The 26563-nt window shown below is 37.3% G+C and overlaps 1 protein-coding gene across 8 annotated transcripts in view; it reads left to right on the forward strand.

Moving 5' to 3' along the window:
* The window catches only part of LOC128892055 (protein scalloped), a 215384-nt gene extending 188941 nt beyond the window's left edge, over positions 1–26443 (forward strand). For 7 of the 8 annotated variants that reach the window (XM_054152138.1, XM_054152134.1, XM_054152132.1 and 4 more), the window contains 6 exons: positions 6941–7071; positions 15876–16031; positions 20290–20505; positions 21389–21618; positions 21798–22032; positions 22665–26443. In XM_054152138.1, the coding sequence (XP_054008113.1) occupies positions 6941–7071; positions 15876–16031; positions 20290–20505; positions 21389–21618; positions 21798–22032; positions 22665–22778 (1082 nt within the window). In that variant the 3' untranslated portion in view covers positions 22779–26443. The remainder of the gene's footprint in view (positions 1–6940; positions 7072–15875; positions 16032–20289; positions 20506–21388; positions 21619–21797; positions 22033–22664) is intronic. The other variant, XM_054152140.1, reaches the window with a different exon arrangement.
* Positions 26444–26563: the final 120 nt, after the last annotated feature.

The raw sequence follows: 26563 nt of genomic DNA on the forward strand, positions 1-26563 counted from the left end.
TCGACGCGTTGGTGGAGAACAGATGGAGAACGAGGAGAGTCCCGTTTCTCGTTCTTCCGCTCGCTTTTTTACCCGTCTCTCTTGTCCACCATCGTTCTTGGCATCTGCAGTGAACTTGCAGTTAAGTTACCTTGCACGCGAGACCGTATCGGGTTCCGAGCGCCATCGCGTCGAAGGGAAACAGATTTTTATGCGAACAAGCGGCTCACGATTCTCTTCGTACGCCTTTCGACACGAACGAGCTCGCCAGTCGTTTTATTACGTGCAGAAATTAATTCTATACCTTTCGGAAAAAAAATATAATTAGTGTAGTATCCGAGCCTCCCCTGCCCAATAATAAAGAGTCAAACGAGAACACGAAACGTAGGTAAAGCGGTCGACTGTGAATCCGAGGATCGTGGGTGATCGAATCCCCGTGTCTTATTATTCAAGTGTATAGACGCCTGCACTAGTTTTTCTCATGATTGCCGAGATACTCAACGAATTATTGGTCAAATATATTTCGATTCTGGTGCAAAATAGAATATCCACGTAAGACTTTTAGTGAAATTTATGAGGGTACACGCGACGAATTACGTATGCATTCAACATGGTTGAAATGATAGCGACGCATAGTGACGGCTCCAAAGACGCGAAAAGCAGTTGGTCGTAGGGGAACGGAGTCCGGTTAAGTTGGCGATTCCTTGCGGCGAACTCGAAGGTCCTCGAGACTTTTCGGATAGGCGTGGGTGGTCGTACGCGAATGGCTCGTCGCGTGGCGAAGGAGACGGAGGAAAAGCCAGAGACCGCGAGAGATAGAGCGAGGAAGAGAGGTGTGTGCCGAGGGAGGAAAAACGAAGGAGGGGGATACGGAGAACTCTGAAGCATCGGGAGGAAAATATTCGAGATTCCAGGCGAACCGCGTGATGACTCAATTTCGCAAAGACCGTTAAATGGCCCGCTATGAACCACGCGCCGGTACTGCTCGCGTTCCTTCTCTGTTTTTGAAGACCGAGCATTCTTTGGAGGGGGTTACTTCCGTCCACTTGGATCAGGCTCCAAAACACCGCTCCCAACTGTCTATTTTCGGTTCGTTTGCCTTTTTTGCACGATAGTGTGAGAAGCAACGACGAAGAAAAACATAAATATCAAAAGGTTTAAGGAAAATTGATGATACAAGAGTGGAAGGGCTAAAATTAAAGTCATTCCAAGTAGAACTACTTAGACTTGAAACGTAACTTAGAAGTTGTAAAAGAAGAGATCCAAAAACTGAAAATGTTTCTAAGAATAGGAAAATTAGAGTTGAAGTTTCGTATAAAAATAGAAATGACAACATTGAAACTGTGTTTACAATTGGGATATTTTAATTAAAATCACTTCTAAACGTCAACAATTGTAGGTTCACCCTAAAAGACTGTTTGCTTCCAATTTCAAAAGCAAATATTCAAACTCGAAAAATATTCCTGTGTCTATGATGGAATATAGAAGAAGTAGAACTATACCTGTATTTAAATTTAGAACATTTCTTTGAATCGTTCTCAGTATTTATTCCTCTATTTAAATTTAGAAGATTTCTTTGAATCCTCCTCAACATTTGTTCCTGTATATAAATTTAGACCATTTCTTTGAATCCTTCTCACAATCTATTCCTGTATTTAAATTTAGAATATTTTTTTTAATCCTTCTCAATATTCGTTCCTGTCTTTAAATTTAGAAAATTCCTTTGAATCCTTCTCAATATTTGTTCGAAAACGAGATCACTGATCAGCCAGTTGTTTGTAGCAATTTGCGCGGGTTTCCTAGCAATAAAAGAGTGTTTTCGGTGGATTTCTGAGAACTCAGTTCGCGCAAGAAGGAAGCCAAAGAGTAACAGAGAAAGCGATCTTCATGCTCGTTACTTCGAGTTTGAGATCATAATGGCCCTTCTTGTTAAATTGAGCATCAGCCAAGTGATTTACGTTGATTGCTCGTCGCGACGCGCATCCAATGCTGGCTTCCCCTCTCACATTTTCTCTCTCGCTCTCTCAGTGTTACTCTATGTATATACATGTACTAACTTTCCCCGCCAGAGCCAAGCACTTGCGATGTATTGATCGTCGATCTTCTCGATCGCAACTATTAGGGCGAATAAAAAGTTTCTTTCCGATTTTTCTTCTTTTCCTCTATCCAGTAGCACAATTTTAGTTGCACATTGATTAGTTTTCAGTGAAGCACTTTTGTTACCGGTGTTTAGGAAGGTAATTAACCTCTTAGATGGAAATGACGAGGTTCACCTGCCACAATTTTCTGTGTCAAATTCGACGCATATTTAAATGTTGAAAAACTATAGAAAATTTCTTTTAATTTGGACAAAAATATTATTCTATTCGCACACACTTTTGCTTTCTTTCTATGTAAAATAGTCTGATTGTGGATATAGAAAAAGCCTGCTAAAGGAAATTGTTGAAATGAAGCTTAGAGAAGAGGAATTTCAATTCTCCACAGTTACAGGGTTCTAATATACAAAAGAATTGAGTGACTTGTCTAAAGATATCGTCATCTTGACATTCATAAGAACCTAATTTTTGAACTTGTTTTGTAAGTAAAGTGTTACAGTGAACCCTCTGTAAAGGACGCGGTAATTCTTAGTGCAAGGGAGTACGTAATCAGTACATATTAGTCTAACTGAACAATTAAAAGTGAACAGTTTTCTTACGAAATTGAGTTTGTAACGGTATTCGAAATCACACAAATTCACCCGAAGTAACAATTTTTGTAAAATTACTGTAGAACTACGTGAATTTTGAAATTTTTATAAAATAGGTCCATTTGGTGAAATTAAAAGTGAACAGTTTCCTACAAATTCGCTTGAAGTAGCACTTTTTATAAAATAACTATACAATCACATGAGTTTCGAATGTATAATAAAATTGGTTCGTTCTTGAAACCGTAAGTATCAGTTTCCATGCCTCTTAAAATCTCCCAGTACAGGTTTCCTTAGTCGCCAGTGGTTGAAACGGTTGGTCAACCGAAAACAGTGAAACCTGATGCAATCTCGGCAGAGACAATCCGACGGGAAATGACAAGCGACGCCGCCGTTCAATGGCGAATATAGTCTTAAGAAGTAGGAATAAAAGGAGGAAAAAGTGGGAATAGAAACTATGGAGAGGTTCGTATTCAAGGATGGATTGATTTTTAGTCGATTGAATCGAGTAAACGGTATTCTATGTGGCACCTTATCGTTGCTTAGATTTCACCGCCGTTAAGAGTTTACGGCCGCGCCCGTAAAACCGGCACCAGACGACATCAAACCTGTCGTAATTGAAATAACGTTTATCGTACCCTAACCAGAATCACGCCATCTCGGCGTATTGTTTGGCTAAAACATTTTTCGAATGACCACTTTAATACTTGCGCAGCTGTTACGACACATATGTTCCACTAATTGTTGCGGTATTAATTTTTTATAAGGAAAGGGCAAGGCATTCGAGTCATCGATTTAATTGAAATTTTGCATACTAGTAGATTTTGCCTCTGTGTTTAGGATAACGCAGTACTGAGGAGCTAGGAATTCGATAGTTTTTTTTTATATTTATTATTAATAGAAACGAATTTTGTGCCTTAAGTTTCAATCATTTGTCATAAACCGACAAAGAACACGCGTCGCACGTCTGCGAGGCTAATACCGAACGTGTTAGTCCTATCCACTTTGTCGACATAAAAACAAAAAAATATTTTTAGTATTATGAAAGCACGCCAAATGAACAGTAAAAACCTCGGACGGATGAATCGTGCCGTTCGTTCGAAATAAATTCGCGAAAAAGAAAGAGAACGACTATCCCCTTAACGATAACAGGGCCCATTGGATGCTCTCGCGGAAAATATGGTTCGCCGAACAAAATCGGTGTTATTGAAATCTCCGTAGGAGAGTGGCCGCTCGAAATACGCGAAATTGTTTAATCACGGGATTATGGGTCGGTGGGCGTGGGGAGGGCGATAGATTTTTTTTCAACGTTTCGGGGCTGTTCGATGGACTGTGATAACATCGTTGTATGTATATATGTCCTGAGAACAATGGAAAACGCCGCTCAATTCCGCCGATTGTCGATTTCCGTTACGGTATAGGAGAGGGGGGAGAGGGAGGGGGAGAGAAAAAAAGGAAAAACCATGTTCGTTCGTGTTGTAAAATAAAAAAATCGGCCGACCGTGCGAATGGATCGGTGTTCATTGTCGAGCGAAGACCATCGCGCGCGTTTTCATCGGCCCTCAGAAACTAAATGCATCGTGCACTCGAATTAATTCGAGTTCACATGCATCCATGCTTTTTACCCCACCCCTCAAAATTCAGTACGGCCGTCGAGCAGCAGTATTTTATAACGGCGTAACCGCGACGAGTGAAAACATCTTCGGTCCTCTCCTTTCAACGGTTACGCGCGCGCTCCTCTCCTGTCTTTTTCATTTCTCCCAGTTTCCTTTTTCCCCTCCCTCTTTTTTCCACGCTGTTGTCCGCCTTTCTTCGCGCAGCCTCGCTTTGGTTGATTTCAATTTATTACGCTCGTTACCGTCCCATCCGAGTTACCTATGCTGCCGTGTAATCTTTCGACCCCTCGCCTCTACTCGCCTCGCTTGAATTCACGGACGGCAATGTTGTGCCAACAAGGGTGTTAACCGAACCAGCCTTCGCGAGCTCTTTCACGCTCAACAGAATCCACCGGAGAAAGGGCTTTATTGCCTTTAATTGCCGCGTTTAATGGAAAGACGCGCGTCATTCGCGACATTTAGTAAACGTTACAGACCGTCGCGTCGGGTAGCACAGGTGAAACGTTAACGGATGAGTAAGACTCGAAAGAGAGAAACAGGAGAGATTAAAGGTGTCGTTTTTCGCATTTTATTGCGATCTTTGCTTACCTGGTGGCAAATGCCGAGCACAGGAGATGTTGTAAGAGTCAGATTAAAAAATTGATACAAAACGATGGTAAATAAATGTTTTTCAATGATTATGGTATTATGCTCTTTATGTTTCTTTTTTTAACCATTCGTTGTACGTCCATACCCCCTAGGAAAATTCTTCTTACGGTACAGCTTTAGCGAGCTTGGGTTAATATTAGGTGTAGACATTAATTCCATGCCTTTATATTCAATCATTTATAACTAGACTGCACATTTGATGCATTTATGATATAAACTAGTCTAATAAACAGATTCTATTGCTGATAGTCAGTGCAATGTACCTATGCACCTATACACACAACCTAAGGCTGAACCTGAAAGCCATTACAATTTATCTACGTATACAAAGTTCAGTAGACAACAAATTTTGCTTATTGCTGTACTTGATAATTATTAATATTGTTATGTTAATTTACCAACTTTCCTCCACCTGACTTCCAATGCAATGAATATGGATCTCCATAGAAAACTTCAAAAAAGTAAAAAAATTACGCCAAGTACATGAAAAAGTGAAGAACGAAAAGGAGTAATCACAAAAAAAAAGAGAAGATCTCCATAAAAAACTACAAGAAAGTAAAAGAAGATATGTAATCGAAATGAGCAGCCAGTACATGAAGGTGCTTTCCAGCAAAGTGCAAAGGCGACACTGTGTAACACAATGTAAAATTCGATGCTTTCCAACTATGCTGCAGCTAAAATGCTGAGTTCAACAGTGCTGACGTTCAGACCCTAATAACAACTCGTGTAAAGTGACAGTGCACGGATCGAACGACTCTGGTAGACCGTGTCACTCGCACCTTTTTTTTTTTTTTTTTTTTGTAAAACTCCCATATTTCAATCTCGTTTTGTTTTTTAATTATATTACACCAAAGAAGACTTAAAATCTGCATGTTTTATTTGGCTATGTTGAAAAGACAATTGTTCCGGGTTCCTTTTCTATACACTAGCATCATTTAGCGTCCTTTAAAGGGTAGCACCACTGTAAAAGCCTAAACGAGAATCAAGAACATACACACGTTACGTTCCTCGAGCACTTAATGCAAAACAGTTTATCAATTCCTCGGGAGAAATTCTCGAGGCTTATTTACAACGGTGCCGAGAGTTTACTTGAACCCGATCAGTCTGCTTCTTGTCCAGTAGTCCGAGCTTTGTGCGATCCCAACGATGCTGGAATTCTCATGCAAGCGGTTCGATATTGTCCTCGGGTGGTCGGCCCTCGCCACTGCTAGACCACTTGTTTGTTTTCGTTTACGTTTATAGACCTGCAATTTATTAGGACATTTCAGCGGAAGAACAAGAAACACGGAGTGCTACGAAAATGAAGAGTCAGAGCAGACCTTGGAACACGCCAAACCAAAACCACTTAGTGTTTGTTCTGCGAAGACTCGCGAACATTTCTCTCCGATCTTTGACCTTCGCAGTTAAACACAGATCAATTCCACTTTGTTAGCCAAGCGTTTCCAACCGCTTAACCAGTCAGCTATGTTCGACGAGTATACTCGTCGTGGAGAAGTAGCAATATTTCGTGTCACGACGAGTATACTCGTCATGCGTAAACACTAGTGACCATTGTCTACTTAAACTGTCATTTTAGCAAAAACTAAAACATATTCGCAAATCTCAAGATATCTTGAATATTTTGAGGCCAGGCCGGAATAAAACGAGCAAATAAATAATATGAATAATTTGAGACGAACTCATGCGCCCTCGTATGCACTGAACAGCTTGTCATTTCACCGAATTTATTTATGTGTGATGATAACATCCGAATTCACTTAACTATCGAGTGGTGTAACTCCCAATTCCTTAAGGTGGTTTGGTCAAAAAATGATAACAGTTCAGATCGTCTTATAACTTTGAAAACTTAAAATTTAAATCTTAAGGTACACCGACGAAACGTAACTCAAATAACTCATTATATTGGTTCCGTATGTCGATGATTCCTCGTTCTTCCCTTTTAGATTTCTTAGACTCAATCTACACAGATATTAATTAAAAATAATGTAAAAATATGCGTTGCTTTGCGTTGCAGGCCGCAACGAGCTGATTGCCCGCTACATCAAACTGAGAACAGGCAAGACGAGAACGCGAAAGCAGGTCTCTTCGCACATACAAGTCCTTGCTAGGAGAAAACTTCGTGAAATGCAGGCAAAACTCAAAGTGGTGAGTATCCAAAGGTCTTCCGCTCGCTTTCCGTAGTTGAATGCTCGCACTTTTCTTTGCTCGCGTACGAATACAAAGGTCTGGACGTTTTGTGACAGCGATCGAACGGCCTAACATTTCACAATCAAAAGTTCAAGTATTAGGTGTAGAAATTAATTCTGTACCTTTGCATTTAATCGTTTATACTAGGCGTAGAAATTGATACTGTGCGTTTGTATTCAATCATTTGTAACTTTAGTTTAAATAGAAATATCTATTCGTCATTTTGTTATGTTAAAGTACCAACATTCTAAGTTATCCATTCTAAGTTTTGTTACAATGAATCTATACATTGCATAACCTAAGCCTTAACCTGATGACCATTGCAACGTATGTTACATAAGTAAAGTGTCGATAGAAAAAAATGAAGGCGCCGTCGGTTTAAACAACGTGAAAATGAATTAACGAAAAAACAAAATGATCGCCCGAGGTATACGATATTCTCGATTTCCATGCGTCGGTTCTGTTTTCATGCTTCTTCCCTCCCCCCCCCCTCCCCCCTCCCCTCCGGTCCCGTTCGCGTCGGTTCGTATCGCGCGGGAATTAATTGTCAATACAGAATTCGTTCGATCAGGACCGACGCAGTGTAGATTGTAATGGAATAAATCACGCGTAAAAATGAACCCTGGCCCGTTTAATCAACAGCTGAATTATTAAAGCGATTTCGGAACAATTGCGCGCCTTTTAATAAATCACAGTGCTGTGCATTCGCCGGTTCCATTCGTCGACGCGAGCCCGAAATGGAGGAGGACGGAAAACACGGGGGTGCGCATTGTTTGCACATGCTCCAACTAGGCTGAACCCGAAAATAAAAAGAAACAACGCGAAAACGTTTATTAAAGCGATTCAACTGCGCGTCACTGTTAACTCTTTGAGGGTTCGCGATTTAAAAGAAAAATACAGCTCGAGCCACATAGAAGACCAGCGTCAACGATGTACTAATGCTTCTGGATTCTTACAAATTTCTCTTTTCCATTGTTTAACGCTAAACCACCAACCGTGAGGTGATCGTTTTCAAATTTTGATGTACAAGTTCTTTATATAGATACAATATCTGTTAAGAGTACAAATTAATTTTGTGTTTTTATGTTCAATCGTTTGTAACTCCCATATACATGAAACAATAATATATGTTTGCATAGCGAGTATGTTAACTTTGACAATGTAAATGCATACGTAAAACGCTGGAAAACCAAACACACAAAAAAATAGTGTTTTTTGTTTCAATTTTGAAGGATGCCCATTTCTCGTGTATACAACAAAAATTAACCTTTAAACAAAAAAAAAAAAAAAGAAACGTCTCGATAGCACTTAGATAAGGTACTATGTTATTAAAAAATGCTTGAATATGTCAATGGAAAATTATTATTCAAAAATTATTCCACGGAAAATTAGACACTAAATGGAGCAGGTTTTGTGCAAATTTAACCCTTTGACTGCGGGACGATTTTTGTTGGAAATTCGAAGAGGCGTAATGAGATGTGAATTTAAAAGAAATTTCAGCTTATAGGGAATGATAAGACGGAATGTTGTTATATTTATAGTTTATTCATACGACGTTTAGTTTCAAAGATAAAAATTGAAAACTTAGTAGACACTTTCCCTGAAATTCTATTTTTGCAACGAACTTCCAATTTTTCAATTTTTATTTTTGAAACTAAGCGTCCTGTGAATAAACAGCAAATATAAAAAAGTTTTGTTACATTGTGCTTTATAAGCTGATATTTTTTAAAAATTGATTTAACGAATACAAACATTTTACTGAGTGAGCCCATTTCTCGAGGACGGATACATACGCCCTTCACAGTCAAACGGTTAATGAGAGGCTTGAACAAAAATGAATTTTTAAACATGTGCTTATGTCTTTTTCTTCGGTAAAATCTTTTAAAATTTGGAATGGATCAGAATGACCATGCTTCGTAACCTTAGTGTTAAGGAAATGTCAAAAGTCCTAGAGTAGAACACTCTCTTAAGCGAATCGCGGGCTGCAGTTGCAGCGACTGCATCTGGTACTGCAGTGGCCGCATACCGTGGGCATTATTCAGAGAACCAGCCGGTGTACGGACAGTCCAATGTGACGTAATTTTCTGGTTTCCGCGTTTCACGTGGGGCGAACACCGCCGAGCCCTGCTTACGCTGGGATCCCCGCGATTTATTCCACGGGAAAAGAATTTTTAGGCACGCTGTTTACGTTTCCTGTGGTCGCGCCTTATTTAATTTCTACGCGTCCCCTACCATTAAAGACCATTCGCGGCGAACCGTACCGTAGCCGTAATTTTTCTCGCCGCGCTGTTGTATCAAACTTTTGCGAGAGCTAGAAGTCCAGAATCCAGAGTCCACAAAAACTGTCCCAAACTGGACAATGTTTTCAGATTTCGGCAGGACAAGCGGCCATTCGCACAGCTAAGCGCGTAGAATATTATTTTTCTTCGGGAAAAAGTTTTTCATTAATTTGTACGGGTCTGTAATTTGTAAAATATTTGGGTCTGTTTATATCTGTAATAAAAATGATTGTAGGGAAGCCTCCAGTGCTCGACTATATTCGACCAACTGATGTTATGAATGACGATGCTCAAATGCTTCTATTCAATAATCTTACAATTAGAAAAAACTCTTCGAATTTCCACCAATAGCAGACTCGAGCGCAAACTTCCTACAGAAGGAAAACCGATATCTCAAAGATTTCTGTGTGAAATTAATTTAAAAAATTACCAAGTGTATTTTAAAGCATACTTAAAATATTCTCAAAGTTAAACAAAAATTGTAACAACTTTTTCTGTATAAAAAAAAAGTCAAAAACACTTAACCTTTGTCTTCCTATGTGGGTTTCCTTCTTTAATTGAATCAAGTTCTAAGTATCACGGATTCGATCCAATATTATCGAATATCTTCCAAAATGAGTGTTTTCCCTCGATCGCGTTCGCTAGGACCGAACACAGTGTATTAATTTTCCACGCGAACCGATTTATCGATATTGTAGCGCCGTGAAATTCAAAACGTGCTGGACTAGCAACAGACACGACAATTTTACGATGTGAATGAGAATCTACATCGAGTTTCTGATGTGATGCGATATTTAAATACGGCTTGCATTGGTTGAAAATTAATCACGATTCAATTTCACGTATAGTAAATAGCGGGAAATATATATAATTAACATCGATGAAAGGAAATGGAGGGGACTGAAGTAATGACATTCGCTAATTCCCACGTGCACGTTGTGTTGGAATATCGGAGGAAAGGTGCTGCATACAGTTTTACTTTACATTTTGTTGGTTTTTTGTTGGATAATGACAAATGTTATTAATCTAACAGATTACAAGTGTATTTGGTAATTATTAGGTGTATAAATAAATTCGTTCCCTTGTTATCATATATTCGATGTTTATTTATAAGAAAAAGGAATACACGTTATGTTTCAAAGTAATCACCATTACTTTCTACGCACTTGTTCTACTTTTCGGCTAGTTGGCGGATTCAGTTTCTATAAAAAGATGGTGGTTTTCATTCAATAAACTCATTAATGCTTTTTTCGACTTTTTCGAAAGATTTGAAATGAGAAACAACCAAATGGTGTTGTAGCGACCGAAAAAGATGATAATTTGAGGGGGCCATATCTGGAGAATATGTCGCATAAATAAGAATCATTTTTGTAGCAGCAAAAATGCTCAGCAGCATTTTTCTTCAACTGAAATCCAAAAAGAATACAATGTCTAATGTGCTCTTTCTGAAACGTCATGGTGCGAAGTATTGTTTTTCGAGGTTATATACCAATTAGGTTAAAGTTACATAGTGAAGTTAGTAACGTGAAGCTAATATCTTAAGACACCGATCGGCGGGGAAAAAATTTCAATTAAAAATGTAATTACAGCTGAATATATGTAAAGGTACCGAACTTATTTGTGGACCTAATACAATAATTGTAAGAGTATACTAATAAGTAAACTTTCATGGCTACTAAAGTTCCTATAGGTGCATTGTAATGACCATCAGGTTGAGACTTAGGTCGTGTGTGCAGATACATTGCAATGGCCATCGGGTTAAGACTCACGTTATATCTATAGATACATTGCAGTAACCATCAGATTGAGACTCAGATTATGTGTACAATTACATTGCAATGACCATTAGGTTGAGACGTAGATTATGTGTATAAATACATTGCAGCATTGTACTTCGATATACCAAAATGATAAGTAAGATATGTGTTTAAACTAGAGTTATGAATAAACTGCGTATTTTTATGTATTCATAGGAAATGTGAATGTGCACGAAACTACGAAATACATACATTACGTAATAACATAAAAAAATATCGAAAATAAAGTTTATATTATATTTGTCGAATAAAATAAATCCCTACTTAGGTTCGATTTTTGTAGGTACTTTTGCAAAAAATGTTATTATTGTAAAGATCCACAGTCTAGTTACAAATAATTATATTCAATCGTTATATCGAACGACACAGTATTAATTACTACACCTAATACCTTGGATTTAGGGAGTAAGTGTATAATTGCGAGGGATAAACCCGTGCGTTTCGGTCTCGAGTAACGAGGGGTTAATCGAAACGCATCATTTTTCCCCGGTGAAACGCATTCTTCCGAGATCGGCTCGCGCAATCTATGTTCGAAATAATCCCGGTCGAGCGTTACGGTGTAATTGATTGTTGCGGTGTAAACGTAGCCCCGATAACTGACGATACCCAAAAACGGCCGAGCGGCGTTTCAGAATGTCGATAAACATGTCCAGCCCGTTACCCGCCCAATCCTGCATTCCTCGCGTGTATTTGCGCGATGAGGGGTTGCAGACAGGGACAGCGATACCCAGGCGAGACAGAGAGAACGAGAGATGCGAAAATTAAAGCTAGAAAAAAAAAAAAAGAAGCGGAACGTGGGATGGGGGGGGCGGGAGGGGGAAGGGAAGAGTACGCGATGTGCCTCTCTCTCAATTAACCGAATTGATTTTCCACTGCAGATTCACCACGACCGCTGCACGGTGAACAACGGGGACCCGCGGACTCGAATAGATTTTTCGCGTGCGGCGCCGATTTCGCGATAATCGTTTTTTAAATTCGAAAATTCGTCCGTCCGCGTTCTTTTTAATAAATCACACCGCTCGAAAATAAAACCGGCGCCCGCCTCTTGTTCCCTCGTATCAGTCGCGCACGCGAACCGAGCCCTCGCACGGCTACGGGCGATTTTTATTCGCGCATTGTGCAAGCTCGAGGACGCGTGTTGCGGCGTATTTATGGAGGATTTACGATTCGATCGAATGCATACACGAACAGCGCTCCGATATAACCGTCGCATCGCAGAGTAGGTACTCTTGCACAGACGAAACCTCGACCTCGACGTTTTTCAGATCCCTGTTCCGAACAACCATATGCATCTTCTAAGAAGCCCTATCTCGGATGTATTAAGTGTAGAAATTTCGTTTGTAACCACGCTCCGAATTTTTATGCTTTTGTAGGAAATTTAAACGCGCAAGAAACTGCAAAATGCAGTATGCAATAATATAAAAAAAAAAAATATTGAAGGTAAAAATCGTATTATAATGTTCGCAGAATAAAATAAATTCCTATTGAGGTTCAATTTTTCTAGGTACATTTGCAAAGATTTTCATTTGCATAAAGGCTTGCAATCTACACATTTATAACTCTAGTTTAAGCAGATACACTTACTCGTCATTTTAGTATATTTAACTTTCTAATTGGAAGTCCTCAACCTGATCTCTATTGTAATGTATCTATATCTATACACATAACTCGAGTCTTAACCTGATGGACATTGCAATGTAATTGGCTTAATATTATATAGTTGATTGCTATAAGAACTTTAGTAGCCATCAAATTTTGCATATTATTATAATTAGCAAGTTCTCAACATGATGGCCATTGCAATGCAATTCCTTAGTATTATATATTTGATGGCTATAAGAACTTTAAAATCCATCAAATTTAACATATTAATTTACTACCACAATTATTATAATTATCAAACGCACTTGTAATCTGTTAAAAAACAGCAATAAGAAAACATGTCTAGCTACATGTAGCTGTTCGAAGCTTTGTAACTTTGTCAAAATTGAATCGAATTGAAAAATTCAAAAATGGTTGCATTCGTCTCATTGCCAGTTACAACTTTTATTTCAAGAAATAAAACGACTTCAATTTAAAGAAATGAATGAAATCTCGAAAGTGACACCATCTACAATAAAACTGATAACGCCAGCTTATGTCCTCCGTGGAATCGTACAACTTTTGTCTAAATTATTTTGTTCCATTCTTCTATAGTTCGGAGATATCCAGCTGAATTCATTAAAATGGTTCACCTTGTATTACAAAATGACGATTAAATATTTCTACTGAAACTAGAGTTATAAATGATTGAATATAAAGGCACAGAATTAATTTCTATATCTAATACATGTATAAGTTAGATGTACAGTAACGTCTCGTTAAACGCACAAATTTGTCCAGGATAAGTGCACAGAAACCAGCCCCAGTATATTCTTTGATGTTCGCCGCCGAGTGTCGATTATAGACAAGTACAACGGGTAAAGAAGAGGACAGAGCGAAAAAACACCGAGGTATGTCAGTGAAACAATGTAATACAACGGTGAAGCTTTTTTATCATTAACTTTTTTGTTGTAAAACTTTTACCATCATATTCCTGACATTTTCTAATTAAAACGAAAACAATCACGATATAATTCGGACGATATTTAACATTGATCTTTTTCTAGTTAGTGTTTACGATATATGATAGATAATAAGTGGTTAGAAGTAAATATGTTGCGAATTATGTCGTGTTTGGTCTCATTTTAATCAGAAAAATGACGAAAATATGATGGTCAAAGTTTTACAAAAAAAAAAAAAGTTAATAATAAGAAAGTTACATCGTTGCATTACATTGTTTCAGCGACATGCCTCGGTGTTTTCGCTTCGTTCTTCTTCTTTATTCGCTGTCCTTGTCTACGGGCGTCGGCAAACATAAAAAAATATACAATGTCCACGTTAGTCGCATAAAATCAGTCCCCGAGCTTGTGCGTCCAACGAGACATTAAGTACTGTATCAAGTTTGAAAAATTTATGAAGATTATTTTGGCTGTAAAAAAAATCATAAAAATTGCCTCGAAGGGTAGGCTTTGCCCGTCAAGTGTCAATATAATACGTGTGCTAAATGTTCGAATAAATCCAATCCGATTAGGCCGATTCGGTCCCTCTGGGTTAACAAGATTAACAGAGGTGCGTACACACGGTGTACAGACGTCCACGGGATAGGAGGTCGAGAGAATAGGGAGCGACAGAAAAAAGTTAAGAATTTTTTGATGCGCAGAACCACCAGTACCAGAACCCTTTGCAGTTGGCATTGTTACGCGGCACGCTTCATTCCGAACGGCAGAGCTTGTAATGGCTCTTCTATTACGGATTTATGAACGAGATTGAAAAGCCCTGTACCGTCGGGCGGGGTTACGAGGGGGAGACGCGCCAATTTCCCGGATATCACGTGAACGAACCTCTCATTCGCCTCGTCAGCGATTTTCGGTCGGGAGCCGCTGATTAAAACGACGGCTTTCCGATAAAAGCGCAAAATTCCCGCGAATTTCGCAACCGAAAACCAGGCTCGTTTCTGCAATCAACTGCATTGCCGTTTCTCGATAGCGATCGATGACATCAACTACGGTCAAGTTAAAATAGCGACAGCAGCGGGGCAGGGAGAGAGAGGGCACCGACGGCAGATGAAGAAATTATGCAACGACGAGTAATCGCTTATCGATTTAATTTTATCTGCGCGGCTTCCTCTAAATGCCAATGGGAAATTAAAATTAAAAGTTTTGCAAACAAAGTTTCCCTGATACTTTTACTACCTTGCGACTTTTCTCGATCGTACTGAAAATTACGCGCAGTTTGTGCAACGAATACGATTTTCTTTAAACATTTTTATTCGATGTATGTATTCGCTTTTAAATATATACCGGGACAAAGCATTATGATCAAATTTACAATATTACAATCGCCAAATTTAAGTAAGTTACGATTAAAAATGTTTGAAATAGAATTTTATTAACTGGTTACAGAAATGATATAAGTTTGTACAGCTTTTTGTTATAAAAAGGAAATTGTGGTTCAGAATCGTCTCAGCTCCATTTCTGGTTCTTACACTAATTCTGGGACACTCTGTATAATAAATAAGCAGTTTCGTTACGTTTGGAGTCGTGGCACGTGTAAACAAACTCTCTAATACTTTTTTTAATCAAATCAGACATTATATTTTGCGTTAGCAATGCACAATACCACATGATACATGCGCAGAAGAAAGAAAAGAGGACAATTTGAGCATATCGGGTGAAAAGTGCGAGCATTCGAGGAATTGCGTGTAGAATGGGAAATCTCGTAAACTTTTTAACTAGTCCAGCCAAATACAGAAAAAATGAAGTTTAAAGAAGGATCTAAAGAAGTAACTGTAGCAACTCCATGTTAAGAACGGCATTACAAAATCAGTGTTTGTTTGTTCGAAAGTTCAATAAATCCTAATGAAAATTTGAAAATATTCTAGCGTGCAGTTTCTTAAAAAAAAAAAATGTCTAAAAACACCTCTCTTTTTTCGAGCCGTTAAAACGTTGCACCCTCTTATGGTATTATACATAAAAATATGTTTAAAGAAGCGAGTGTGTCGATGCTTGTTTCCCAAACTGTACTTGCGATGACTCCTCGTTATCAACAGCGACAACGCGTTGTAATCGGTTTGACAATTTGTTAGGATCATGCCGCCAAGGAGAAGGCGCTCCAGACAATGTCGAGCATGTCGAGCGCCCAGATAGTATCAGCTGGGAGTGCGATACACAACAAGATGCCCCCCGCCCTCGTGGGGCCCCTTGCCCTTCACGCTTCCACCCCTATCTCCTATCCCGGAGCGGTAAGTCCCGAATCACGGAAAAAAAAAAAGAAACCCTTGGATGAAGTATTTTGATCGGCCTGCGATTCTCCTTAAACGAGCCACGAGCTTTGGGGTGAGACGACAAGACACGTCGGTGACCACGAAAAGAGAGAAAGATCGTTCCGCTTTCGCAAACTAGATACGTAACGCACGCGAAACGAGACTGCTCGATCCGTACTGGTGTCCTTTTGAACGGGGGCCTCGTGTAAATCGAATTGTCGCGAATCGCCAATTATCGTTATCGAAGCGTTCCCCTGCGGTCGGGTATGTTCGAGGCGTCACGACAATCGCTGTTCGATCGAGTTGGAGAAGAGTCGAGAACGGTGTCTCGTCGTCTTGAGAAAGTTAACTTTCATCGCTACACTGTCGGTTTGGCTTCTTCTTTAAAGTTCGTATCTGTTTTTTTTTTTTTCTAACCGCTTCGCCCTGTAACCAGTCATTCCGCTTGCCAAAGAGCGGTCGTCATGTGGTTTGTTAAGGGGTATTCTAGTCTAGAACATCGATCTTTAGATAGTCTTTTGGATCTTTTTGTTTACGTCCATGAGGATTTTTTATTTTCTTCTTTATTCGTATTTTAAGAGTACACGTCGTTTACTTTCAACAAAACGTAATGCAAGTAATCTTGTACAGTTCCTTTTCGAAAAAGTATCTTCATGGTTGTCTTCTCCCTTGGTATCAGCGTCGCTGTGACCCGAAAAGAACTGGAAATATTATGAACCTTAGATATTGATTTTGTTATCATCCGTATCGCGTAGAAAACTGTAGAAAAAAAATCAGATTTTGAAAATCGTTAAATGCACATGTTCCGGAACTTCACTCCAAATTTCATAGTCATTAGCTCAACTAGAAGACTAGTACTCGACATGGCGATCATTTTAAAAAACATGATTATCTGGAAATCGTATTTAACACTGAACCTACCACGACCGGTCAAATGACCGTTTTCAAATTTCTATATGCAGTTCTTATATGCTATATACGAATTAGACATGGTGACCCAGAATTAGTGTAAGAACTGGAAATGGGGATAGTTGAGACGATTCCGAACCACAATTTCCTTTACAAAAATGTCGGATGGCGCTTCGTTTTTGAATTATTAACGAAACGTCATCCGACATTTTTGCAAAGGAAATTGTGGTTCTGAATCGTCTCAGCTACCCCACATTTTCTGTTCTTACATTAATTCTAGGACACTCTGTATACAATTGTTTCGTGCATTATTCAATTCAGTTCCATGTAAAATATTTTTGCATTCAATTGAAAAAAGTGCCTTTAAGACTAGTCACTTTTCCCATAACGATAAAAATTGTTACAAATGAACGTCGGTAGGTTAAGCGTTAATGTTTATCATCTCTTTAGACTAACTTCTCTCGAACTTTGTAAAATGCTTTAGCAGTTATAATTTTGAAGGCGAACACTTTGTGAAAGTACCAAAAAAGGAAAACATATGTTTTGAAAGTTCTAGACTAGAATATACTAGAATACCTTCCCCTTAAACGACCTAATTTTCATTCACATCAACCTGTCTCAAAAGTTTCTTTCGCGACTTCCACTCAGCTGTTTCGTCTGGCAGTGTTTACATGAATAAACAATCCTATTTCTTGGAAGTTGATGTTAACCTTTTCACTAAAAAATGCTTAGTCATCGTCCAACTATCGTGGAGGGCATTTCCTTCAAGTTGAAGAATTGTTCGCGTCATTTCGTATGCCCTTAACTGTGGAAAATCAAAGAAAATTCTACCTCACTCTCCATACGGTGTGATTATTATTTATTCCTTTTGTTAAAGAATTCTCTTCACGATAAAAGGTCTAGTTCAGTAAATGAAATAAAAATACTTTGTTCATCTTCAGCATGCTAGAAAATGATAAAAAATCGATAGATTTTTTAAATGTTGGTTCGTACGATATCGGCACATTTTCTAAAGATTGTGTTCAAATTTTAAGTAGATCGGTGGATTAAATCTTAAGATATCGTGTCAGCCATATAAAAGAAATGAGGTTTTGAGACAAACGCATTTAAAGTTTCTCCTATCGATTATATGGAAGTACGTATACTTGCGATTAGTCCTCCAATCCGAACCGTACAATGGACTTTCCTCTTCTTCTGTTTTTTTTTTTGTTATTACCAAATTTTTGTTCTTTTTTTTATTGACAATAATTATAATTATAAAGAACTAAACGTCTACATATGTGGCTAAGGGCGTGAAGAGGTTAAATAAAGGTCGAAACAGGGAGAAAAATATACATACTAATTGCGAAACGGTGTCCTTCAAACATCTATGTGTAACTTCGTTACTTTTGCGGGTATCAGTACATATCCTGTTGCAGATATATCTTTGAAGACATATACTTTATGGAAAAAAAATTAAAAAAAAAATCGACTTATTCAAAGTTAAAATTGGAAATACCCTTTAAAAGTCACCGGTTAAATTACACGTCAAGGCTCTATTTCGTGTTTCGACATTGTTCGAACGTCGACCCGGCATTTTCCTTTCGCGCTTTGATCCATAATAATACTTGTCTGTTCGACAAAGTGTCTTTTCTAAGAATAAAGGACAACGGTGCAATAAGTCGCGAAAGGTAGCTTTTCTTCCTTTGATTTCGTTTCTGTCATCCCTCTTTTCTCGGTCTGTGCTTCTCTCTTCCGCTTATCGATTCCTCTTTCTTGTTCGCAGCGCGCTTTAAGTACGGCTCTCTCGTCCAGAAAAAAAAAAATAAAAAATAAATGAATGAACGAAAACGGAACCAGAGAAAAAAAAAACAGCATTTCGAGCAGCGAGTTTGCATTTTCTTTTTCTTCGTCATGGAAGCTTGCGCGACAAAAACTAACCATCCTCGAAAAAACGATACCCCTCGCTCTCTGCTGCTACGCCCCTGGGGGCCCTTGTTGTGTATTGTTCGATTTGTCCGTCGCTCTATCTTTTACATATGTATCACCTGGGCATATATACACACTTACATACACGGGTTGCATACATATCTATACATACATACACAATATGTATGTATGTATGTATGTATGTATGTATATACACGTATTTTTTTGGCATAATTATGCGTTGTGAAGCGTCATTGTGGCTTACCAAACTGTCTTTCTCTCTTCACATAATACGACTACTATTATTTTCCTTCACTTATGTGTACATATATTTTTTTTTCTCATTTTTTGTGTGTTTTTTTTTCTTCTTTCGCCCTGTTACGAAGCTGATCGCGATCGCACCTCACCCGAGGGCTCGATGGCTCACGGAGAAAAATGAGATATCTTCCTAGCGCAATTGTTAACTTATTTCTGTAGAATTTTGCATGGAATTTGATTAAAAGTCTGACGGAATATATAGATGACAAACACAGACGAACAGGAAGACACCTCGTTTCTTCTTTCAAAATCATCAAAAAGTAGAGTCTGGTTTATTTCTACAAATCCAACAGTTTCCAAGAAATTTAGTATTTTATCATCGATGTTTTTTTATTTTTACGCAAATTATTGGGATGAACCGAAAGTTTTTTCCCATTTTTTCTTCCTTCTTTCTGCGTTCATTTTGAACGAATATTTAAACCGAATAAAAGTGTTTAAGTTTTATATTACATATACCATTTCGTAGGTATTGAACTGCTATTTCTCCTTAAATTTATATTATCGAGTTTGCAATAATGGTGTAGGAGGTCGCGAACTTCAATTCTCTCGATAATTTCGTCTAAATTAATATAATCAGAAAACGTTCAGTAGTACTTAATCCACAAATGCTACATGTAACATAAGACTAGAGTACTTACATTTAGATTAAACATTCGTTGAAGAATAACATAAACAGAAGGAAAGCTGTTTATTATCTGGCTACAACTTTTGACTTATAGCCAACCCTAATACAATTAACACTGAACCTGTCACAACCAGTCAAATGTCCGTTTTAAAACTTTTGTATACAGTTCTTCTCTGCAATGTATGAATTATATACAATCGTTTGATTAGTCTTTAAGACTAATCATTTGTTCGATCACGGTAGAAATAGGAATAAATGAAACCTCGGTAGGTTTAGTGCTACATTCCTAAAAAATAAAAATGAATAAAATTCAATTGGAAAAGGTTAAATGCAACAGCAGTGTCTCACTCCGTGATATTCGCTACGTTCCAGGGAACTGTTGGACGTTTTATTCTAGAAATAAATCTGAACATTTTAAACTGCGAAGCAGTTAACGTTTAAAGGTAGCAAAAGGAAACCAGGATGTCGTCTTTTCAGCAATTTTGGCCACCGGGTCTCCAGCCAGGAACGTCGCAAGATGTCAAGCCGTTCTCGCAACCGGCGTACACCGGGAAACCGGCGACGGCAGTCTCGAGCGGTGACATGGTCCAGGCTCAACCACCCCCGCCCTGGGAAGGACGTGCCATCGCAACCCACAAGCTCAGACTTGTAGAGTTCTCGGCCTACATGGATCAGCAGAGAGACCAAGATATTGTAAGTACTCCAATATTCTCAATGAAGGTATTAGCCAATATTTTATATACAACTGTTTGTAGCAAACATGTCCTTTTGTTTATAATTAAACGTGTACTTCTATCCACTGAAATTTAAAAGACTGCAGTACTTTTACCCTAAAAGAAACGAAATGGTTAATAGTTTGATAGAGTTAATGAAATTTAATTTGTCTCTGTTATTTTTATTGAACTTTACATTCAAGTTAATCCTCTGCACTTGAAGCTATTTTGTTGCTGAATGTGCTAACTGGAATTATGTCATATTGAATAATGTAGCATTAAAAGCATGTAATTTATTGTAACGGGTATGATGAATTACCATTCATTCTATCCTTCGGAAATATCCAGCTGGATTCATTAAACTGGTCCACCCTGCATACCTCAGTATGCATACCACATTGTTGTTTTTTTCCTACTTGAATGGAAACCATCAAGGAAGCATACACCTCTGAAAATGTTGCGCTCGAGTGAATTTATCTTGTGTAGTCTCTGCCAAAGTTCTCTGGGCTTCCAATGCTCCCTCAGAGGAAACATCCAAGTGCAACGGTTTAAAATGCTTAGGCAAAGTTCACTTAAAGCACAATAAATAGGTTTATGCGTCAAAGAAAACGTTCCCCTTCTGATATACTGCAAAAGAATCAAGTAGACGCAAAAAGCTAGATCGTTAGGTGGTCGTTTGAATTTCTCGGTAGAGGGTTCGACGCGTTTGCCAGTGCTCAGGGAAAAACTAAATTACCGTTCGTACTTCTGATGACCGTCATAAGTCTTATCGGTGCTCGTAATATCCGAGAAATCCGAATATACTGACTGAAAGTCGTAATCTGACTTTAATGAACGTCCAAACGTTTCTTTTGCGTTTCCAGTACCACAAACACCTGTTCGTCCATATAGGAGGATCCGCGACTTACGCGGATCCGCTGCTGGAGGCTGTTGATGTTAGGCAGATATATGACAAATTCCCGGAGAAAAAGGGTGGCCTAAAGGAGCTCTACGACAAGGGACCCCAGGCAGCCTTTTTCCTTGTTAAATTCTGGGCTGATCTCAATACGAACATTCAGGACGAAGCTGGAGCCTTCTACGGGGTGACAAGCCAGTAAGTTATGAAATTTTCATATTTTCCTAAGTTATTATCTTAGGTGGGTTGACGCATAATTATCCAGCATAATTATTTTTTAACACGTTGATCCCCATGTCAGCCATATATGGTTCAGTGCTCCTTACTGAAGAACTAAACAAGTTTCATTGTCGCTAATGCGAGTGTCTTTTGAACAGGTACGAAGGCAACGAGAACATGACGATAACGTGTTCGACCAAAGTCTGCTCTTTCGGAAAACAGGTGGTGGAGAAAGTAGAAACGGAATACGCTAGGTTCGAAAATGGCAGGTTCGTTTATCGCATTAGCCGTTCACCGATGTGCGAGTACATGATCAACTTCATACACAAATTGAAGCACCTGCCGGAAAAGTACATGATGAACAGCGTTCTTGAGAATTTCACTATTCTCCAGGTACGATACATATTTTCTGCATTCAGACCATCATCAGCCACTCAATTGTGCGAGCATGTATACATATATTCTATTATGCACAGCTGCAGAGTTGTAACGAGAAATTAAAATCATTTCTCTAAATAGAAGATAAGTATCATTAGCTATGTTTATTCTTTAAAAGAGAAAGTAATAGCAATTGCTCTTGACAATTAACTGTAAGGAAAATACGAAGTCAAGAATTTCGTTTTCTTCATCTTACTTTCGCACTTCCAAAGGTACGCTTCAGAGCACACTTGCCGCCTTAACTCTGAACTATTATTTAAAATGATGCATAATTACAAATTATTCAGTTTTGTAAGACATGTAAATAACAGTAGATTAATACCACCTTTCATATAACAAAATTCACGAGCTACTCCTTTTTCCCCTCTAACAGCCTCAAAAGTTTTACTGTGCACTATTGATCTAATCTTCCTTTACTATTTAACTATAGCGAAAATAAAATCTGCAAATATGTAACACGTAAATAAAATTAATTGATATTTATTTAAACATGTATAAATTATTTATTAATGTATACATAGTAATGCATAATATGTACGATCATTAGATACGTGTAAAATAACGGTGGTCTTGTATTTTGCTTTCAGGTTGTTACGAACAGGGATACGCAGGAAACGTTACTGTGCACGGCATACGTGTTCGAGGTGTCGACGTCCGAACACGGTGCACAACATCATATATACAGATTGATCAAGGACTAGCCTGCTTGAACCTGCTCGCCATGCAGCCATCCACCCCCATCAGTGCCTACCATCACATAAAAAAATCATCCATACGCGCATATACACGATTACACACAAGATATATTAACCCTTTGAAGTGCTGTGATTATCGTCTACGACCACACGTTATTTTAAGTTTTTCTCATTCTTATTTCGCTCAAGGTTCATTTTATCCACGATACCATTAATATTGTACGATATAATCTCTATCGTGTAAATATAACATTTACAAACGCTGAATATAATATTTATATTGCATATTGTGATCGCAGAATTAGTGGTTTTAGTCAACACGCGTATCACGAAAACTATCTTTTATAATTTCAATTTCTTTTATCAAGTGCTAGTAACTTAGCATGCGGTTTGCTCGTAAATGTACGCTTCAAAGGGTTAAGCGTGAATACATGATTGTAAACACGTTCGGATTATATATATATATATATATATATGTATACATATATACACGTTTCACAACAACATTTAACAGAGTTTCCGTCGAAAATGTTCCACTGTCAAAATAAAAAAGAAAACTGTCAGATACTGTAGCGTCACAGATTGTATGTCTTTATGTTAAACTTAGATTCTCGTACACGCACTTAATCTCCCCTTAACGCACTGAGGATTTTGAGTCACAGTCAAAGTCACGTATACTTGGAACTTGGACTCCAACTACGATTTATAGAAAGAAAATAAACAAAATTTAGGCCTTTATAACGGTTAAAATACCTGCTTTAAAAGTCTACGAGTACATCTGAACTTGTTCAGAATTTATACAGCACCAGAATACTTGGAAAACTAGATGTAAGACACACCCAGTGCGTCGACGAAGGATTAAGCAGTACTGTCTAAATCCAGAATGCGTTTATTTTAATTGATCTGCGTTTTAACCAGATTACATATTTTATACGATATTCGAGAACATTTTCTGTGAAACTCCTTAATGAAAATTTGAAACTTACATAAACACACACACGTACACGTACACGTACTCGCACATAAACATTCACGTACACGTTAGAAGTACTGCCCAGCCCGAGCTTGAGTTTGATTCAAAACTGATAAAAGTTGTATTAAACGATTGGTACTCGTGTTTTAATATATCATGGAAAGAATTTCCTGTACGTACTGCAGGAAGTACGTTCCAGATTTCGGAATTGTAAATTTTATATTGAAGCAAATATACTCGTATATATTTTATGAATATTTCGTGAATCGCTTACAAACGAATCGAGATCGTCGTGATTTTAATACAGAGATATAATAAAAGTTAAGTTGAAAATTGACAATAAATTTGGTATGTGAATGATGCGTCGATAATAGTATATGTACCAAGAAAATAAATAAAAAAAAAGGAAAAAACATAAAAAAAGAAACAGACTCTGATCTCGGAAAGGCGTGGTACCAACATAACTTAGTATTATAGTTTTATTATTAAACTAGGAAATAGATCAGACAAGACATCCACACACAAATATACATATATTACATATAAGAATATATATGTTAAATATTAATGCAATGATTACAATTTACATTGTTATAAATGATCGTGTATAAAGTTATCTAAGTGATTTCTAAGTTTTAAACGAAATGGAAGTTTAATAGAGAGGTATGCCATTATGATTTCTTAAGTCTCCTTGGTTACATTATCATTATTAGAATTTTTTGATTATCAAAAGCAAGCAAAGTCAAGAATAACATGGTAAAACGTTACACACCTTTCCTTAAACTTTTTGTTGTAGAACTGTTTTCTCTTTTTTAGCTATATTACGACAAACGCAAGAGTTTTCGCTGCATAGCTTTTTAATTCTCAATGATCAGATGAAAGAAAAAAAACAAAATGAGACATTAGTCGTTGTTTTTTTTTACGTATTTTTAAAGGGCAACCTTTTAAATGTACTCACAGTTGCGCAAACCCACTCACTCTTAGGCAGCGACACTTAGATTAGAGGGATGTGTTTGTATTTATTTTAATCACTTTCTTTCTCGTACTGTAAGATCTTTTTTCTATAGTTCTTATGTGAATGACTTTCTTACTAAGCGTATTTCGTTTGTTTTTATCTTTCTACTACAATCGTGAAGCGATACGTTTGATTACACCGATTGCACACATTTGATACGGACAACATCCATCAGAAAGTCGAAACAAATGACAGAGATTTTTCTTTGCAATCCAATCTTACAATTTTCCGACTGGATGATGTTGAAGTTCGAGTATACGCACCGGTTACTTGAACTTAATTCTCCATTTTTAAGAAAAACGACAATTTAACAGCATGATTTCATTGCAACTCGTTAAATTTGAGCATACTTTCATGGGAATCTTGCTTGATATTTGTTTCGTACTTAATATCATTTTGATCGACGATTATTTGAGAGTAGAGGGTCATTATTCTGCGATTAATTTTAATTAGTCACATCTCTCGCAGAAACTATGCATGTACATCCATAGAAAACGTTTAACGTATTCTTTAATCTGATCAATTGTATGTTACAAAACAGGACTTGTCTATAAGGCAGTGAATATTAAGATATACAGAAACGATTCATGTATGTTTTAAGAAAATATTAATAATACTTATTGTATTCTTACTTTAATTAACTTTTATGCAACAAGTGGCAATGTATTTTGATCTCTCTTTTAGTCAGAAATAATGTCGCTTTTTATTTTGGGTGAGAATTGAATTTGCTAAGTGACTGACTGAATAACGAAGGAACTTATATTTAAATGATAATGTACATGGCTTTCGTTCGATAACTGGCAGCTTTCACAATTTTTACTTATTGTTACCTTTCTTTTTTTTTTTGTAATAATTGATCATAAGCGTTGTTTTTACATATTATTATCTATACATTGTAATTTTGAAAAATTCTGTGTATATTAAAGTGGAATTGAAACCGTCGAGATGTTCTCATGTGACGTTGTTTATAAATTAAGTTATTATATTTTTTTTAAATAGTGATCTTCTTCAACCATTGGGAAAGGAGGGAAAAATTATTCAATAATGTACATCGGAGATTGTTGTAATAGACGTTACTTTATTTAATTATTCGGTAATGAACGTCCATCTCGAGGTTTTAAATCGACTTGTAATAAGGCGTTATTATTGAGAAAACAACATATTACGCAATATCTTTGAAACATACTCAAATCTTATTTCAGTTACGCAAAGTTTTATTTAAAAAAAATTTTTGAAGGAGTATGAAATTGAAAAAAGGAGCACCGACACTAATATTATTAACATTAACGAATAATGATTTTAAAGTAAGCGAATTACATTTATAAGGAAAGATTATGAAAATATATATTTATCTATGTCTTCTGTGAAGATAGAAAATAGCACTCTCTCACTCTATATTGATGATATCAGAAGAAAATTGAAATCCAATAAAGATACAAATGCAGAAGTAGATTAGGAGAAAAAAGAAGAATTCGCACTGTACACAAATACTATGATACGATCAATGATGAACCGAAATTTGTTAAATATCTTTGTACATATTTACATAAACATCATCAAACGAAAAGTTCCAGTGACTACGTTTGTGTACTGTATGAAGTATTGCGAGAACAAAAATTATTTTACTTGTAAATCGTAAATTTGGTTCTAACTATGAAAATAAAACGAAATATTTTGTTTGTATTTGCAGAGATTTATCTACCAGGAAAATAATTATAAAATAAAAAAAAATTTTATTTGTCTCGATGTTGCGATATATCTGCAATATAGTTTTATAATGACAATTGGAACTTGGAAGACTTT

Source organism: Hylaeus anthracinus, unplaced genomic scaffold (genome assembly GCF_026225885.1).
Source record: "Hylaeus anthracinus isolate JK02 unplaced genomic scaffold, UHH_iyHylAnth1.0_haploid 12002, whole genome shotgun sequence".
Classification (NCBI taxonomy): domain Eukaryota; kingdom Metazoa; phylum Arthropoda; class Insecta; order Hymenoptera; family Colletidae; genus Hylaeus; species Hylaeus anthracinus.